The sequence below is a fragment of the Haliaeetus albicilla genome, chromosome 2 (genome assembly GCF_947461875.1).
Source record: "Haliaeetus albicilla chromosome 2, bHalAlb1.1, whole genome shotgun sequence".
Lineage (NCBI taxonomy): Eukaryota > Metazoa > Chordata > Aves > Accipitriformes > Accipitridae > Haliaeetus > Haliaeetus albicilla.
In genome coordinates, this window is record NC_091484.1 from 10,276,760 (window position 1) to 10,296,212 (window position 19,453).

General features: G+C 43.5%; 1 protein-coding gene across 3 annotated transcripts in view; it reads left to right on the forward strand.

Annotated features, from left to right (window-relative positions):
- Positions 1–19,087, forward strand: part of KCNB1 (potassium voltage-gated channel subfamily B member 1) — a 136,812-nt gene extending 117,725 nt beyond the window's left edge. For all 3 annotated transcript variants that reach the window (XM_069805801.1, XM_069805816.1, XM_069805809.1), the window contains one exon: positions 8,425–19,087. In XM_069805801.1, the coding sequence (XP_069661902.1) occupies positions 8,425–10,446 (2,022 nt within the window). In that variant the 3' untranslated portion in view covers positions 10,447–19,087. The remainder of the gene's footprint in view (positions 1–8,424) is intronic.
- The last annotated feature ends 366 nt before the right edge of the window (positions 19,088–19,453 follow it).

Genomic DNA, 19,453 nt, shown 5'->3' on the forward strand with positions numbered 1-19,453 from the left:
TCACTTGAGCACTGTTCTCATTTCCTTGCTATGTGGCAACCCAGTATGGTATCAATGACTAGGTAAATCTCCCTGCAGCAAAACTAATTATACCTTTTGGTGAGAAAGGGGCAGTGGAACTGGTTTAATCTTCAAAAAAATTCCACACTATAATATGCAGGACTAATGTGCCTCAGATTTGAAAAGAATTAATATCAATTATTCTCATGCATATTCATGACTAGTTTAGCAATCAAGCTAATAGTTTTTGCTTAATTACATTTCGGTGATTTCATGCTATCTTGGCACATTCCTGATTGAATTTAACCATTAAAAAAAACCTTCCACAACTACTCCAGCAAACACCAACACTTTAAGCTTAGCATCCCCTGTAAATAGTGTCTGAGGCTGAGTAGGCTGCTTGGGACAGTGGGAGTTGATCACGAGCATTTTCTCTCCCTGGTGCAGGGTAAAATCACAAAGGCATCTGCAAGAGCAGTTCCCAGGCGTTTACCAGTTCTGAGGGTTAAGGCACTCTTTTTTTTTTTTTATTTTTCATTTTTCTGAATCCAAACCATTGCCTACTTGAATGCAAGATAGATAGTAGGGATGGGAGAGGTACCTGAAAGGGAAGCACCAAGCTGGAGGGAAGCTTTTGTCTGGGTAGGTGGTCTGGAGCCTGGCCCCGATAACAGCTAATGACTTGCTGTGGTGCAGAGGGTTGAAAAGCAGGTGGCATGTTGTGTGGGGGGGGGGTTCACCATTAGGGTCTGTCTCTTTAGTCGTCTTCCAGAGAAAGACCAGGCTGTGCAATACTGCACTGCCGTTCCCACTTCTGTGCTCCAAGACCAGCATTTTGCACGGCACAAAGGGTGGGAATGTGCGAGCAAGATGAAGATGTAATGGGTCAGGTGAGAGGGCTGGCAAGGATCACGGTAGGAGCGCTCGTGAGGGAGATGCCTGGGTCAGGCTGGTGGGGAGCTGGGGAGAGCAGGCGCTGGCATGGCTGGAGCCTTCCTTGGGAGCATGTATCACTTTCTGACATGCGAGGCCTGAGCAGAGCATGCTGCCATGGCTTGAGCAAGGTTTGTCTGCATGGATGTGCAGGGAGGACATGCAAACAGTTTGGTTCTGTCTGTGCTGTTGGGGCTGGATATCTTGCAGTAGTGCTGCTCGCTGGGGTTGCAGTCTTCCCGGGCAGAAGGCAAGGCCAGGAGAAAAATGGGAAACTTGAGCTTCCATGTGCCATGCATTTGTTTTCTTTTTTGATTTTCCCCATGCTAGCAGCAGCAGAAATAGGACAGATGCTCCCCTCTCATCCTCTCTTGAGCACTATCACTGCACTGATGTCTAAAGGCAGTGTATGCCTTTGAAGTTTGCCTTTTCAGTATTTTCATTCATTTATCATTTTCTTCTCCAACGCACCATTTGCATCTGGGCTTTGCTCAGAAGGAAGACTGACACCATTTATCATTTAATGGGGCTCGATAGCTCTCTGACAACTAAACATTTTCTTAACAGCATTAAGGAATTTAGAGGCAGCCATGCCTGAAGGCTACTTTTCTGCCCACTTTAGCTTAGTCAGCAGCAGTTGTAGCTGCAGCTTTCTGGGTGCCTGTAGGCAAACGAAGCATTGACATATAATCAGCAGAAGTATTGTATCCCCTTTTAAATCAAATAGACTTTCTCAACAGATAAAATTATTACAGCTATAACTGAAATCAAATAATTAACCATTATTCAATCTGGGCTTTTCCAGGCAATGTCAAAATGAAGATCTCGTATATTTCTAAAGCAAAATATAAACAGTTTTATCTTGATTTTGTTTTTAGGGATTTCATACTATGCAGTAACGCTTACAGAAGAGCATAGGAGTTTACATTCTCACAGACTGAGGATTCAGTCACTGGGGGCACTGGAGGGATGTAAGTGAACTGGTGTGTGCAGGGTCCTACCTCTCCAGAGCACAGATCTCCTGGTGCAAACGTGTCTCAAGGACCCCCTTGGGGCAGGATGCAGAAGTGGCATGTAAAGTGCCAGACCAGGGAAAACTCTTAAGCATGAGTTTATGTTCCACAGGAATGAGCGGGACTTAAGGATTTTGGAGATTCAAGGTCTTACATTGCCTCTTAACATCCTTCCACATGAAAATGCGGATTAAAAGTTCTCTATATTTCACTTGCAACCCTATCCCCAGGTTTGGCCTCAGCTTCTTGTCATGATCCAAGAAGCAAGGGTTACCTTTTGTTATGCCCACAGCATTTTCTAGAAAAAACATCCTGCAAGCCCAACGGTCAGAATCATGACATCAGAAGTGACCATGTTCTGTGAATTCTTTCACTTAATGAATAAATAGGCATTTTTCTAGTGAAGAGATGTTTCCTAAAACAAGTCCCTGTCAATAAATACCATAGACATGTATAGCTGCCATGAGCAGGAGACGTTATTCCCGTGCAGAACGAAGTGGGGAGGAGATTAAGGAACTCTCCATCTGTTTCTGCACTGTGCAGCACGTGGGATATCGCTCAAAATACACTGTGCTCTCTGCTTCTCAGAGCCTGGGGAGACAGAGCCTGGCATAGGCATGGCAGGATGGAGCTGGACAGTCTGACTCAAAGTATATTGTTTGCTTGGGGAAGTAGGGGGGCTGCAGGAAATATCCCTTAGTAAATGGTGCATATGAATGAAACCTGGTCCTGATGCCAAGTTTATTCTTCAGGCCTTGATGAAGCTAAAAAAGCGCATTAGACAAAACCATTATTGAACTTCTTGATTACATAACAATTTCCTCATCGTATTTCCAAGAATATTGAATCTATATTCAAACACCCTCCTATTCTCTCCCACACACCACCCCTTCTCCTTGCTATATCAGCTTCATTACTGAGTATGAAGACAGAAAAAGTATAGGGCATGTTGCCATGAGCAGATAGATCTCAGATGCTTACACTGAGATTTTAGAGCCATCTATGGGATTTGGACAGCCAATTGTCATTAATTTTAAGGGTCTTGAAAGTCTCCGGTCTTATGCCTTGACCTTAGTTAGGGTCTTCAGCAGTGCAAAGAACAGATAATCAAGCAATAAATATCACCAAACCTAAATGCCGGGTTAGTCCCTGCTGCCTAAGAGTTACCCCGCTCTGTCCTGTCTGGGGGGTGGCATGCATAGTTTTGCTGCCCACAAACTGCTGCTACCACAAGCTCAAGAGAGAGATGGGAAATTTCTGAACAGACTGGCCCCTTCCTCCCAGGGATGAGCACAGACCTTGCCAACACGAAGGATGAATCCCTGGGGCCACTCTCGCCCAGCAAGCAGGGTCAGGCCCAGGACAGGTGGCTATCTTCTGAAAAGTACGTGATAGAGGTTGTCTGCCTAGTTTTGGGGGGCATTTTGGAGGAGGTGGGGATTACTGGCTTGCAAGCATGGCACATCCATCCTGCCTCAGGAAGCAGCAGTTGCACACAAACTAGCTACACTTACTCACATAATCAGCTTGCTTGTCTTATTTGCATGTGTAATAACCAGCATGTATGTACAATCATGCTAATCACTTTGAGGCAACTGCTTTAAATTAATTCAAAACCTTGCCCTGCCTGTCCTTGGGTTATTTAGCTTTCACAAAGGATCCATAGCAGCAATCCAGAGATTCACTCAATAAAAATCTTTGTGAAACAGTCAATTTAGTGGAGAAGGAGTTTTTTCTGGAATCCTGCCCATACATACTGAGACTTGCACTACAAGCCAGTGCTGCCATTAGGAGCCCATCCAATACCCTCTGCAAGTCACCTAGAAAAGTACCTGACAGGGAACTTCACAATTTATGGTGTGTTGCTACAGGTGAAATGTAAGAGTAAATACAGAAGCAAAGAGGAGGGGAACTTCACAGCTTCTCTCATGCAGTCAGTTGGCAGAAGTGGTCTGAAAGTTGTGCAGGGAAAAAGTAGTCTTAAACCCTGTCAGCTTTATGAGCAGTTTAAGGAGTGTCTGTGATGCTCTGTTGTGGATACCTGCCCAGTAAAACCTGGCCTGTCAGGGCTTCTGTCATTTGCTCCAATGGAGCCAATGTGAGGACGGTGGAGAGCAGCCTTCGTGGATGTGGCACCAGAAGTACATGGATTCCCTCACCTGCCTCTGCCACTGATGTGGTCTTTCCTCAGGCCAGTCATTTCATCCTTTTGTGCCTCCAAATCTTTTTCCTATGCCTCCAAATTTTAGGCTGCAAGCTTTTTGATTGTTTTAGCTATGTGTTTTATAGGATCTACTGCAGACATGGGGCATCCAAATCAGAAGCTCTAGATGTGCCTGCAGTGATACTGGAGGTGCCTTCCCCAGCCCCCATAGCAAGTCAACATATTGCAGATAAGCCAGGAGCAAGACCTAGGAGGGGGGTACAGCCAGCTCCATTAAGTAGGAATATGCACATTTGAGCAGCACTTACTTACAAAATCTGACAGACCCCCGACGCTTAACTTTCCTGTCCCTGTTCCTCCTGCAAGTCCAAGCTTGCGATCTAGGGACCTTTCTGGGCTTAAGCCTGTTCAACATCAGCTCTTTGATTGCCAGTCCGAAAGTTTTCACCAGCACAAGGCCATGTTGCATGTTTTTTAAGGAATCATGAAAACTAGTGCTACAGGAGGAGGCCCTCTCCCCGTGCTTGCTTCCATTTCAAGCAGCTGTTAGCAGCCGATGCAGCAGCGAGGTTTTGAGTCAGTGCTTTGGAGCAGGGACAATGGGCACTTTTTTCCAGTGACCGCTCGCCTAAGCAACTGGAGCCTCATTCACTGCAGAGGGATCGTTCCTGCTTAAGTCCAAGTTCGTCCCATTGGCTTTTCTTGTTAAAGAGAAGTGAACCTGGAAGGGGAAAGGAAGGAGGAAAGGCCAGGAATTGAATGAAAAAGCTGCTGCCACACAGAGCGTCTGTAGAGGTGTTCTTGGTGGTATAAAGGTCTTTCCTTCAGCTTTCTGTCTCTCATTACTGACAGTGGAAAATACAAAAGCTGCCAAGCTAGAGGTTCAGTATGGCCAAGATAGGAAACCTTATTAGACAGACAGACAGTGATTTCTACAATCTGCCATCCCATACTGTAAATACATTAGGATAGAGCCCTGTGCCAGTGAATGCAGTGCTAATGCCTGACAGCAGCAGCTGGATCCAGTTTTCCGTGGACAACTGCTCCCTGGATGGTTTTTGTTGGATGGTGGATGCTACCAGGACAAGGTATGCTTTAGCGAAGGATCCTCTAAACCCCACTGGAGATATTTCATCTCCCAGTTTTTGGTACTTTCCAACTGAAAAGTGCTTTCAATACCTGAGGACATTCCACTCACATTTAGAAGTTTTTCTTAGCCTGACAAGATTCCCAAAGATGTATGATTGCAGTAGATCAATAAGGGGAAAAATCTGTATTTTAGGAGCACAGGTGACATCTTGCTGCAACTTGCGGGAGAAATGATAAATGTCTCTCTCTGTTTATTGCTTAGCTCCATGGCTAAATCTGCTAAACCAAAAACAAATTTTACCTTCAGATCTCCTAGTTTTCAAATTTATGTTCATCTGGCATTGCCTTGATCTTCAAAGCAGGAAGGTATATCAAAGGAAACGGAAGGTTTGACACCAATTACTGCTGCTGGATGCTATCCACTGAATAAAGACAGAGTGTTAATATTTACACTGAAAGTGAAGGCGATAAAACACACTATGCACATCTAAGTCTACAAATAAGGCCTTCTGTGTATAGTGGGCAGAGATAAAACCAAGCAAAGAAATTGAAATTACCATTGAAAACATCCCAAACACCTTCAGAAATGTTGAGTTGTAAAAAAAAGAAATGACAGCAAAAACACTAAAAGAGCCTTCTAGGAAAGCAAATCAGGCTCCCTGTTTCTCGGGAGTATTACCTGGTTTTCAGGAGATGGTCTTTTGAAACAACCAACCATGCAGAAGTAGTTAACATCTAAGTTTCTCCCTGCTTCACCATGAGACACTTGACTTACATTTTATTCTCTCGAGTTCGAAGCCATCAGTTCAAGCACTTTTCCCTGCATTCCTCTCTGCTTCTCTTCACGCCATGGTTCTTCCTACTTTTTTGTACACCCCCAAGTCTTTCCCACAGCTTTTTTGGCTCATTGACCTGAGAAGTCTCTCAACAAGGCAAACCCCACTTTGCACAAGTTGTTGTGGGGTTGTTCATATTTCAGCAGCAAATTTATGGAAGGGGAAGATAGTGAGGAGGAGGCAAAAGGTTCACTAGCACTGCAAGGGTGCACAGCACAGCACAGCTAACAACAAACATTCTTTTAGGCAACTTGTTTAAAAAGGAAAAGGAATCTTCCCAGCATTTTTCCTGGCAACAATTTAGTAACTGAAAGTGAGGCTATTCTAAAATTCCTGGTGCTAGAGCATTGCACAGGAGGCTATTTACACCATTCACTTCTTCCATTTAATCCAATTTAGACAATGAAACCAGAGCGTTTAATGAAGCTCATCTTTGTTTCTAGTCAAATCTTATTCTTCAGATTAAATTACTAGGTCTGCAGTGTCATGTACAAATCAAAGTTATATAGTACATTTTAGTGAGTTAAAGGGTAAATGATTTTATTACATTGATTTGGAAGGGATTTTCTTAACAGCAAGTGGATTTTAAAACACTTGTTGAAATCAAAATTTCAGAATTGAAACTCTTCCCTTAAATTTGGATTTTTTGAAGTTATATGGGCTTTTCTCCTAAAGCCATAGCTTAAGCTTGCTATATTAATTTAATTCAAGTGAAGTTTCCAGCCTTTGGATACCATTTCTGCCTTTCAGCTTCGGAGAAGAGGTGAGGCTCTTCTTGAGAAGACCACAGTATTTCTGAACCGTATTGGACCTGCATGTTTCTCCTACAGCAGTAAGGCTTGTTCCACTGTAGAGACTGTCCATTCAGGAACAAATGTTCAGAAGTCTTATATTTCCTGACTTTTAGGATGTCTGTGCTGGGCTCGGCTGAAGAGAAATCCTGCAAGAATTTCTTTCTCCAGTGCCCCAAGTGGTAACTGTGGATATTCTGGTATTGTGAGGCTGGCTGAGAAAGTTCCCCGTGAGGAAACCTAAAATCTAGTTATATGGGCAAGGAAGGAGAGTGTCAGATTTGCAATTCATGATGTAGAACTTGTCATACATTTTATAATTCATTGGTTAATATTGCGTATCTAGTCATCATGCACATACGTTGCAATTGAATTCATGCTCCTCTTCTATCAAGCAGGAGAAAAGCGAGCATAAGGGACTAGCTTACACTTAAATGAATACATAAAACATTAGTCACATATATGTGTGTTTTGAAATCATTACTGTATTTTGGCAGTAACCTAAGAAACTAGATATAATCCCACCCAATTAACAAACCAGAGAAAGAACTCACCAGTAGAAAAAAACACTCCTCAAACTGTCTGTAAGCTTTAAAACCTCCCTAAAATGACTGAAAGAAGAGGTAATTAGGAAAAAACGGAGAGTATAGCATTAACGTCTATATAGAACAGGTACGGAAGGACAATCTGCCTACACTATCTGAAAGCTGCAAATACGCTAATCTAGCACTTCATGCTTTCTAGCTCTGCATAGGGTCAGTGGCCCAGGATCTGAGCAGGTTTATGTCTGCTCACTGCAGACCCTTCTCCTCTCATTGCACTCTTTAGCCTGAGAGCTGGTTTCAGATAATGGATGAGCTCTCCAGTGGCTGGACCTGCCCTTCCTTGACTGTCTCAGTGTTGTGCAGTTTGGTTTGCCAGGATGAGTTTGCTCTTTCCCCTCGTTGCGATGAGGAGCTAGGATGGCCAGTCGGTTGCATGCAGAGTAGCTCAGAGCTCAAAATGTTTTAGAAAGCTTGGTAAAGTTTTCATGTATTTCACAACCGTCAAGTTTCAAATTAGAGATGAGTCATCAAAAAAGAGTGTATTACTTGTATGCTTGTATGTAATAGAATTGTACACACATTTCTGTAATTAGCCATAGGCACCCAAAATTACAGATGTAACCATGCACTGAATGGAGGACATCACTCCAATTGGATCTTGCATTCACAGTTGCATTCCTTCTTGCTTAGATTTCAGACCCTGTTGTCCAGATGGGCTTTGTGGGGCACCTGATTAGTAGTTAAACAGAAACTCCTGCTGTGAACTGCTTCACAGCCCTCCTGGCATCCTAGCTGCTTGGTACACATTCCTTGACTGCACAGGGATGAAGGCACAAGAGTTGAAGTAGATGCTTTATCTTTATGCATCTGACATAACTAAAGCAGCTTCCAAAATAAAATCACCTCAGGATGCATTGGTTATCCAACTTCTGTGTCCTAAGAGCAAAATTAGTCTTGAAATGGGTAAGCAGAAATACAGCCATGCGTTAATGGCAGTGATAGATAGCGTAATATATTCTGAGATGAACTCACTGTTTTCTCTTTCCTTTCCAGATTTTGGCAATCATTTCCATCATGTTTATTGTACTATCTACAATTGCCTTGTCCCTTAACACACTTCCTGAACTACAAGGCATGGATGAATTTGGGCAGACCACAGATAATCCCCAACTTGCCCACGTGGAAGCGGTGTGCATTGCATGGTTTACAATGGAATACCTCTTGCGGTTCCTATCCTCGCCTAAGAAATGGAAGTTTTTCAAAGGCCCGCTGAATGCTATCGATTTGCTAGCTATCTTACCGTACTATGTCACTATCTTCCTCACAGAATCCAACAAAAGTGTACTTCAGTTCCAAAATGTACGACGAGTGGTCCAAATATTTCGGATTATGAGGATACTCCGGATTCTAAAGCTCGCCCGGCACTCCACGGGTTTACAGTCCTTGGGGTTTACACTGAGGAGGAGTTACAATGAGCTTGGATTACTCATCTTGTTTTTGGCCATGGGCATTATGATCTTTTCCAGTTTAGTGTTTTTTGCAGAAAAGGATGAGGATGATACAAAATTCAAGAGCATACCGGCTTCTTTCTGGTGGGCAACAATCACCATGACAACAGTAGGCTACGGAGACATCTACCCCAAAACACTTTTAGGTAAAATAGTAGGAGGACTGTGCTGCATTGCTGGAGTGCTGGTGATTGCTCTTCCCATCCCAATTATTGTCAATAACTTCTCTGAGTTCTACAAAGAGCAGAAGAGGCAGGAGAAAGCCATTAAGCGCAGGGAAGCTCTTGAAAGAGCAAAAAGGAACGGCAGTATCGTTTCCATGAACATGAAGGATGCGTTTGCCCGTAGTATAGAACTCATGGACATTGTGGTTGAAAAGAACGGAGAAAGCATAGCCAAAAAGGATAAAGTTCAGGACAATCATTTATCTCCCAGCAAATGGAAATGGACCAAGAGAACGCTCTCTGAAACTAGCTCTAGTAAATCTTTTGAAACTAAGGAACAAGGATCTCCAGAGAAAGCCAGGTCATCTTCAAGTCCTCAGCACCTGAATGTCCAACAGCTAGAGGACATGTATAACAAAATGGCAAAGACTCAGTCCCAGCCAAACCTTAATACTAAAGAATCGAGTCAACCTGGAAAGCAAAAGGAAGAGCTCGAAATGGAAACCCTTCCCGGCCCTATGGTGCCCTTGCTGACGACTCGCGCTGATGGGATCGTTGACATGAGGAGCATGTCCAGCATTGACAGCTTCATAAGTTGCGCGGCTGAATTCCCTGACTCCGGGAGGTTTTCCCACAGCCCGCTCGCTACCCTTCCCTGCAAAGGTGGCATTAATGTGATTCAGGAGCAGAGCAGGCCAGAGGGCAGCAGTGCCAGATTTGTGGAAATGAACCCAAGCTCCGAAGGCAGCCACCGTTCTGCTTTTTTCATAGAAAGTCCAAAAAGCTCCATAAAGGCCAGTAACCCTTTAAAATTAAGATCTCTGAAAGTCAACTTCATGGAAGAGGACACCAGCACATTAGTACCAGCATCAAATGTACTGAGAATATATCCAGACCCTCTCAAGAGCCGGGGAGCTGCTGCTGCTGCCACAGATACTTCCTTACTCTCTGACAGATCTCTCATGAGCCCAGAAACCTCGATCTACACAACCGCGAGTGCGAGAACACCCCCAAAGTCACCAGAGACGCAGACAGCCATAGCTTTCAACTTCCATGATGCTGGTATACACAAATATATAGATGCTGACACTGATGATGAAGGTCAGCTGCTCTATGATTCAAGTCCACCCGGAAATGTGAGTCCCAAGTACAATGTTACAAACAGTGGCTATCTAAAGCAAAAGGACAATGTTTATAGAACAGAGAAGAACCATCTAGAAGCTGCTGCTTTACCCACCTCCCCTAAGCTGATAGGGCAAAATTGCATTTACTCTATGGAAGGTATCACTGGAAGAACCCAGGGCAATCAGGAGACTGTCAGACTAGAAAATCACATTTCCCCAGAAGTCCATGTATTACCAGGCAGCGGAGGACATGCTAACACACATGATCAAAGCATCTGAGACGGGCTCCAAAAGAACTTGCTGAAAGTTTAAAGGAATGTCTTTACAGTCAACACAAAAAAAAAGAGCTTCTGCATGGCATGAACTTGGCTGAAACAAGCCACCTGTTTCTAAAAGTCTGGGGGAGGTCCAGTGTGGGTTTGTGAAAATGTCCTTCTCTGAAACAACTCTAAAGACGTTGCCCACATCAGTCAAAAATAAGGATTGCGAATCATGATCACACATTGATCTCCTTTCATGTTGTCCAGTGAAGCCAATGTGACCAAATATCCATCCATTCCCCTTGAACGCTAGAGCTCCTTTTGGAAGTATTAACATCTGATTTGCATTAGTTCCATAAAGGATGCCAAGGCAGCCAGATTTGAACTCTGGAATAAATTGCTGGGGTTGGTATAAAGCTATCAAAACCACAATGCTCACTGCTTCAGGGCAGCTGTTCCCCATCTACAGCTTTCTCTGATGGATATTATGTCTAAAGGTAACAGGGAACACTTGCATTATTGGAAAATCCAAGCGAAAAACCGTTTAAAACAAATAACAGTCTAGGGAAACCAATTATTAAAATGCTCTGTGTGTGTTTAACAATACGATATCCTGTAGGACCTGACGTTTTCTTTTGAAACATCAGCAGGGTGAGTTGCACCACTTGTATCTGATTCCAAACACCCCCTAGGACATAGTGAAACTTGCACTTGCCCTCTGCTAAAAATCGATACCCGCCCCAGGGCCAGCACGTGGCCCTCGGGGGATCCACGGCCCACGCCGGAGAGGCGCGAAGGAGCCATGCAGAAGCAGGACTCTCTGGAGGCATCGCAGCCAGACCCCCTTCCCGGTGCCGGGGAGCGTAGGGCTGGAAGGAGAGCTCGGCTCTCGCCCTACCCTTCCGCGGAAGGGAGATGCTCGCTGCCCTGCCCCGTGGGGACGGCCGGGCGCGGCGGTGGTGCCGACGCCGCGGCCGGCCCCTGCGGCCTGCGCCGGGGGTACCGGGACGGCTCCCCGGGGCCTCCGCCTCCCGCTGACTCCAGGCGTCAGCCCAAGTCTCGCCCTTGGCGTAGGAGAGGAACCGGTCGGTCTGAAGCTTTTTGCGCCCGAGCGGCGCGGTGAAAGATATGCAAGCGTTACATAAATATGCAAAAAGAGGGATTCGTTAGCGACCCGCCCCGGGCCTGGCTGTGCTCTCTCTCGCGAGGAGGTCGGGCAGGAGCGGCTCCTGCAGAGCTGCGGCGCGAAGACGCTGCGAGAGACAGGAGAATCAGGCCTGATGTTTTAATAACATCCAGTCATTTTTAAACGAAACGAGAAAAAAAAAAAAAAAAAGAAGAAAAAAAAGATCTGACCATTTTAAGCGAATAGAACTAGCAGCCACCAGCCTAGGTTTTTAAAATATTATTGTTTCAATAAAGTTATGTCAAATCGTGTAGGAAATAATTTGTCTTTGGTTTTTAATCTCGGGGGGGAAAAGCACTTTATGTTGACTTTTTGTTGTTGTTGTTGCGATGCTGGAGTAGGATAGCAGAGTGTAACAATCAAGCACTTTAACCAAGCACTATTTTAATTTGTGCCTCCTGTCGTGACCGTGATTTGTTACACGCCTGTAGCAAGTCACAACCTGTCCTGTGATAACTGTGATGGTAATCTTTTATGTTGTTCTCTGTTTCTACTGTAAAACTCAACTGTAAATAACTCTTGTCGATGAGCGTTTCCTGACCTATTTCTGAGTACCTGCCGGGGCATGTAACGATCTGCATGCAGCAGGTCCGGGGACGGGCTGAGACACGGGACGCGGGAGCGGAGGCGCACAGGCGGGAGGAAGACCCTGAGCCGCTCGAGTCCGCTGCGTTTTGTTCCTTCCTATTGTAAAAAAAAAAAAAAAAAGCCGTTGGTTAGTCCTGAATGTAAATGTCTGTCCGTCCAAGCTGTACAGTACTTCTGTCTGTAATCCGTAATAGTGAATGCAGCATGTACGGACAAAAGCAATAAGCACATATATGTTTTAGGAACTATTATGGGTTACGGTGATAGCTTTGTTAGGTCTCTCCTTGGCACAAAACTGTACATGCGTTGGAGTTAACTCTGCTCTGCTCAGCCGACCCCGTCCCCGGGCGGTGGGATGCAGCCCAAGGTACCCGCTCAGAAGTCACCCTTGCGTCCCAGCAAGGCAAGACCCTGGGGAAGGCGTGAGTAAGACCTGAGCCACCACCTCACGAATTAGCCCACCGGCAGCGAAAGAGACCTCGTGCCATGCGGAGTGACACGGTGGGGTACTCAAAATCGGTTCAAGGCACCTTTGCGTGCAAATGGTACTCTCCAATACTTAGGCAGGGCCAATTCCTGAGGTTCGTTAGCTTTTACTCGGCCTTCACTCAGCCAGAACCACCGTTCCTCTGAGTGGGCTCTTTGCCTGGTGAAGGACTTTAGGATTTGGCCATAGTAAATACAAGTGTACTTAGAGGAACCAATGTATTGCTGAGATACTAGTTAAGATTGAGTCATCACAAAGAAGTAAAGTGACTTTCCAGCAGATAAGCTTTAAATAGTGATTTATTCTGTGGCTTTCCGAGGCCATAGAGTGGCAACGAGAAATCTTAAAGAGAACAGTCTTAACATAATCTCTATGTTTCAGTAATCATTCATGTCTGCCATCAGCACAAATGTAAAAAGAAGAAAAATCAGGGAAAATTTTTTTGATAAAGTAAGTAATAGTGATTTCCAAGTTAAATATTTTTAGAGCTGATGCTTTCATGTGGAAAAAAAAGTCATATTTTACATATCACGAAAGTGAACATATTTAAATATAGCCATATAGTGTAGTATTTACCACACTCTCATCCAAATTGATGTATTTGGTTTATAGATGGCACTGACAAAAATGTATAGATCAACAATTCTACCATTTTTTAACTGATAATCAACTGGTGCAACTCTCCTTGTAACCAAAGGCCCTCTGTCTGCCTTGTGTGATCACTCACGACACACACCTTCTATCATCTATTTAGTCCTACCTTTAAAGTAGCATTTTATTGAGTCACTTTTGAAAGCCAAATTCAAAAGTATCATTAAAAATCTACCTTTTAAGTCTGAATAGCCAAAGTCCTATAGATTTCTTATAGAAAGCAAATAATTTAAAATTAAGCATATAATATGCTTGAAGAGCATTTCTTTCTTATTTGTGTATGAAGATGTAGCTCTCATTCTGTGCCCAGTTAAAAAGGAAGTATGTTTAATTTATTTTAATGAAATAAAGTCTGAATATGAACTATGTATCTATATATGTGTGTGTGTGCATAATACACATATATATAATGTAAGCACTGGGAAATCTACTCTAACATAAAGCTATGGTAGACTAAATCTGTACTCATTACAAAAGGAAAGGCAGTGCTTTGAAAACATAATGCTCACCAAACCCTATAGACACTAGAAAGACAATTTCATTTTATAGTTTGATACATGTTTCCCAAAGTACATAACCGATGGGGAAAATATGCAATTTCTCCTGCATTGACCTAAAGCATGCAGTTTAATCACTGATATTTGGCATTCAGGTCTGTGAATTTACTGTGTATCTTGTATCAAGCAAGCTGACAGAGTTTCACCTGCTGCTGCAGAAGACATCATATCTGAAAGGACTATGAACGTGTGATGTCTGCGCTTGCTTGTATCTTATGCCATTGACATCATTTTTAATACATATATATAAATATATATATATATATAAAATATATATATATGCGGAGTGAATGGGTGCAGTTTTCTTAACCAGGAGGCAAAGATCCTTTGAGTTTTAGCCCTGAACAGAGGAAAACAGCAGTCACATTGCAGTAGATTTCTCAGTGCCTTTTCTTAGAAACTTCACCTAAGCACACTTATGGAAAAAAAAAAGACCCGAAACAAAACAGTCTCCTGTGAAATCCACATTTTTCTGAAAGGTTTGAGAGTCAATAAAGGTAGAAGAAGGAAAAAAAAAAAAAAAAAGAGGAAAAGAAAACCCGTGGAACGCACATTCCCTTCCTGAACATGCCGTGTGTCAAATGCCGGGGAATATCTGTCTGTGCAAGTCACGCAGAAACACATCCGAGGCGGTCGGTTTCTTTGGCAACTATGGCTGTGATAAACTGTAGCCTTTTCTTCCCTTGCAGCTAATAAGATACACATTTCTAAGGAAAACCGTATTCTCTTCTGTAAAATTGTAATGTATTGTTAATATTTGTACCTATTGTATATTTATGTCTTGACAGAATTATGACTGGTACAGTTTATAGTAAATAACAAGGGTATTTAAAACTCATCGCAAAGACAAGGTTTCTAAAGCCAAGTTCTCTCTCTATTGGTAAGCTCCACATAACATGATCTCCAATAGTTTTTAACACCTCATTTTGAAGCAAATAGTAGAATTACTGAATAAAGTAGCCAAGCGATGGAGACTGTGTGGCACTGATGCCCTCCTGTGCAGCTCAGTCAGGAGCAAGATGGGGAGGTGGGCTTCCCCGGCGACTCCAAATTAGCTCCAACTTCTTCATGTTTGGTCAGTCACTTCTGCTTACGGTAATCAGACTGAACAAGTGTTACCTTAGGTTGCTTTAGGATCACCCACTTGGGGAGAATATGGCTTTAAATAGTTCTTGAATAAAGTACAGATGTTCTAGTTACCTCTGTACCTCCTGTTTGCCATTGTGTTGGCTTTATAAGTATCTGATGTATGGAAAAGTCATGTGACTTTCATGCATTCCAGAGTAGTCTATTTTTCTGTTCAGATTAAAAAAAAATTATATATATATAAAAATATAAATATATATCTGTATTTTTAGCAAATTTATAATAGGGCAATCAAGTCAGATTTCTTCTTTTTGTATTACAGAATAATATATTAGATGCTTTCTTGGTGTTCATTTACATAGCTGATCCCCTAACCTTTTTGTTGTCGTTATTTTCTTTTGTTCTGAAAAACACCTGCAACATCACTCCTGAAGTGTGTCTGCGAAAGGTCACTGAGTCTGTCTGATGTTGTCATGTTTTCGTATTTTCCTGTTTGTGGTACTTAAAAATAACCAGGGACTGGCTACGGAAACTAAGATGATCCTTCTGAGAAACACAGCGTGGGCCAGACTCTGCCCTCGGTTATGGCAGTGTAAATGTCAGCAAATGCCACTGGCTTCAGTGTTAGCCACAGCCTGGGCTTCAGTGTTTTTCCAGATTTATGTCAATTAGGCTGAGAGCATAAAGAAGAGATGGATTTGAATCTGGCTGTCCTAACAATTACGATGGAGTTGGGATAAGCATCAAAATTCATGCTCTTATTTTAAGGCAGTGACCTGACTATGCTTAGGCAAAGCTCCCACCTTCGGGGGAGTTTTTCCTGGGTTAAAACAGAAGGGTCAAGACTTTCATTTCCCACTGGGTTTGGGCATTTCTGTTTTCAGTCCCAGACAAAATCAGGAAATGAGAAAAAATTATAAGGGAATGAAAAAACCTGAATGTACACATTCAGAAAGGGACCGGATTTGGATTTGGTTATGGTAAAGTCAGTCCATGTACCTGCTTACTTAATGATCTTCCTTGCTCCTTTATAGCTCTACCTTCACATAAATTGAATGTGCATCTTGAAGCTATCTCATGGCCTGTTGAAGTTTAGCACGACAAAGAGCTTCATGCCAGATCTGTAGCTCTGCAGCTCTGCACAAACATTTCCTTTTGAATCCGCCCAGCAGTCTGGTCAGTGACCATGTTTTTTCCAAAGATGGAGTTTTGGTCCCATTTCCTTTTGTTTGCTTGTGTGTTTTTCCTATATGCCCACCTCACTAGCCAATAAACCCGACACAAAATCTGTTTGGGAAAACATGTTTCAGAAAGTCCAGATACCACCCGAATGAACAGAATAACCAGCAGACACAGTTTTGCGTGTCATTGTGTATCAGCAAGGCCCATTTACACAGGAAGGTATTAAAACTGGGTGGGATTTTTCTTTTTTTGAAAGCAATCAATGCAATAGCCCGCCACCTCTGTCATCAACAATCACATAAATCCCTTCAAAAGGCACCTTTCATATCAGTAAGTTTGTTTGAGCATAGTCAACAAAACCACAGAAAGCTTCTAGTGAGACCAGTCTTTAATTCGCCCTTGCAAGTAGCCCTCCCACACCACGACAGAAACGACCCAAATACAAGCCAGCCCTTCAAAGAAGAGATGTTTATTTTCCAGCATGTGTTTCGCACCCCATGCTGATCAGATTTAGGTTCTTGCACTGAAACTTTGTCTTGGCCAGACAAAGGAAAACTGAAAGTCTGCATTCAGGGTGTGTATCCCCTTTGTTGCTGGTGTTACCTAAGCCACAAATAAGTGTCCTTTGACACCAACGGTAGGGTGCCACAAGTGTTCATATCTGTAAATACTACTCAGAATTTTGCTTTGCTTGATTCTGGCTTCATCGCACAAGAAGTTTTCAGTCTAGAGGCTTAGAAGAGAAAGCTTCATTTTTCTTTTTAACTAGAAATAATACTATTGATATTCTGTAGGACTGAACAAGGACTAACCTTCGACATTTTTAAAGGGGTCTTTTCAAGACTATAGCGACACTACCTTCCAAAAATAATCATCAGGCTGGGCTCAGTACAAAGACCCACCCAAACTAGAGCCTTGTGGAAGCCAGGGAGCCAAATTTGCATGAAATGCCAAATTCTTTGCTGCTGTAAGTAAAAGCCCATTGGGGTCAATGGAGCTGTGCCCCATTTAGCCCAGTAAAGAATTTGGACCCATATCTCTAAAAGCTAATGGAAAACTAAAAGCTCTGTATGACCTCAGGGATGGAGGTGTCTGTCCACAGCACCTGCGAGGAAACCAGTGGGGTGAGGGAATGGGAAACGGAGACAGGTCAGTGAAAGCCTGGGCAAGGAGGGAATCCTTCAGGCAAGAGGATGACAATGGTATCATCCCACTCATGACTGAGCATCGCTCCATGTCAGCTCACTCTTCGTGGGCTTGATGTCGCAAGTGGCATCCCAAACTCACGGATGGCTGTCCCTACAGCAGGACCACAAGCTCAGCCACACAGTTCAACAGTCTCAGCCCTCGGTCCAGGGACTTGCTGATGCTGGGAGGACACTACCAGCAGATGGGCCATCGGTTACCTTTGATTGTGTCACAACCTCTGGCCCTATTGGTAATCTACATTTAAGACCATTTTAGGATTCATCAGTTCTTCTCTACTCTTTCATTTAGGAGCTCTGCCCTTTTTGCCTCTTCTTCCTGTTATGTTTCACTGCCTCTAAGTACCATTAGCCACACATTGGCTCATGCAACCACTGGGATTTATTTTGTTTATATCAGTTTTGCTGACTTGTGGCAAAGATAAAAACCTCCTCCTCCCCCCCCTTCTTTCTGGCTTTTTGGTAGTGGGTGCGGAAAATGGCTTTTGCATTGCAACATTCCCCACTGGTGTGTTTGGAGGGGGGGGAGCAGCAGCTCTATGTTACTTTGAACTTTGAAGCCATGACACTGCGATCAGAAAGGCCAGCCACAGCTACCAACCAAACTCGTTTTCCAACTAGATCAGCATTAAAAAAAATATATACCCCAACTTAGTGCAGCAGAATGCTGCTTTCTAATCAGGCCAGTGAAGCAGTTCCTGAATGGGGAGAAAACACTTAATAAGGCACTGTTGCAAGTGCTATTTAATAATGACTCCATGCCCGTGGAAGGACACCGGGGCAATCCGTTGCTGTGTTGCACGTCGTGGCTGCTCAGCTTTTCAAAGGGCCGGGGAACAGCCTCAGGTCTTCCTTCTCCAAAAGCACAGGACGGCTGCTGGACCTGCAGAGCTCCGCCAGCCGCTGCGCCTGCACAGCGGCCCACGAGCCCAGGCGAGGGCTTCCCAGTGCCATCTCCAAAGGGCACGGGTGAGCATCCATCGTCATTGAAGGAGAAGAAAGGTGTGGGGTTCCCTCTGAAAGAAAAAATGTGATCTTTAACAACAAATAAAAACTGGAAAAAAATGTAAGTTTCCTGTGGCTCTGCTAGTACATGTAGATTGAATTGGTTTTGTATCTGGAAATTGAAACTGACTGTGACCCAGCTTGAGAAAGGGCAGAATATGACAGGTTCCTCCATTGCCTTGCACTTCAGTTATTTTTTAACCTGTGCAATGGGGAAGCAATGGGGAAGCCAGTTTGGTGTGTCTGTAATGAAGGGCAGTGCTTCATGCCTCTGCCCGGCAGTGCAGCAGATCCTGCATGTCTTGCACAATCTCTTCATCGGGTTATATTGGATCGACCCAAGGGGCAATGCTTCAGCAGATGTTTTCTCCCCTTTTAAGCAATGTTTCAATACCCTGGCACTTTGGGGTGATTACAGCAACATTAGCCATATACTAGTGTACTTAGAGTCTTACATTTTTTGTTGATTTTGATTTAGTCATTCTTTGTTGAAGTTTATTGACCTCTCCAGTTGTTTCCGTAAACAAATTAATAAAAAAAAAAATAAAAATCAGTGTCTTTATATGCATGTAGTAGTATGAAACTGTGATCAATGTGTGACATTCAGAAACTGTACTGTCTTGTAAAATATGTCCAAATGTCTAAGGATTTTAAAGCAATGGTCCCCTACTACAGACTACAGAAATAAATAAAAAGGTATGGATAAAACCAAAGCCTTTATTTGCTCTGTTTCATGGTCATATATACTGGCCAAAAATATAACTACCATCAGCTGGCACTGAGTTTCTGCTTTAGCTCGTTGCAGTTGACAGCAGGTTTAGACATATGTTATTTGCTCACGGATAAGGCCGTGATTCAGGAAAGCAGTGCTGAGCTTGACACCTCCTGTTTTAAGTCTGACGGATTCAGTGCATAAACCTGAAGGCTTCAGTCCTCACCCTACATGGACAAAATCTACCCACATGTCCCATAGCCACGGCCGGGCTCAGGGCATCTCCCAGCTTCTCTGTGCATGGACCAGGGATGTGCGGCACCCGGGGAGATCCCTGTCACACACACAGCACCTGGAAATCCACATC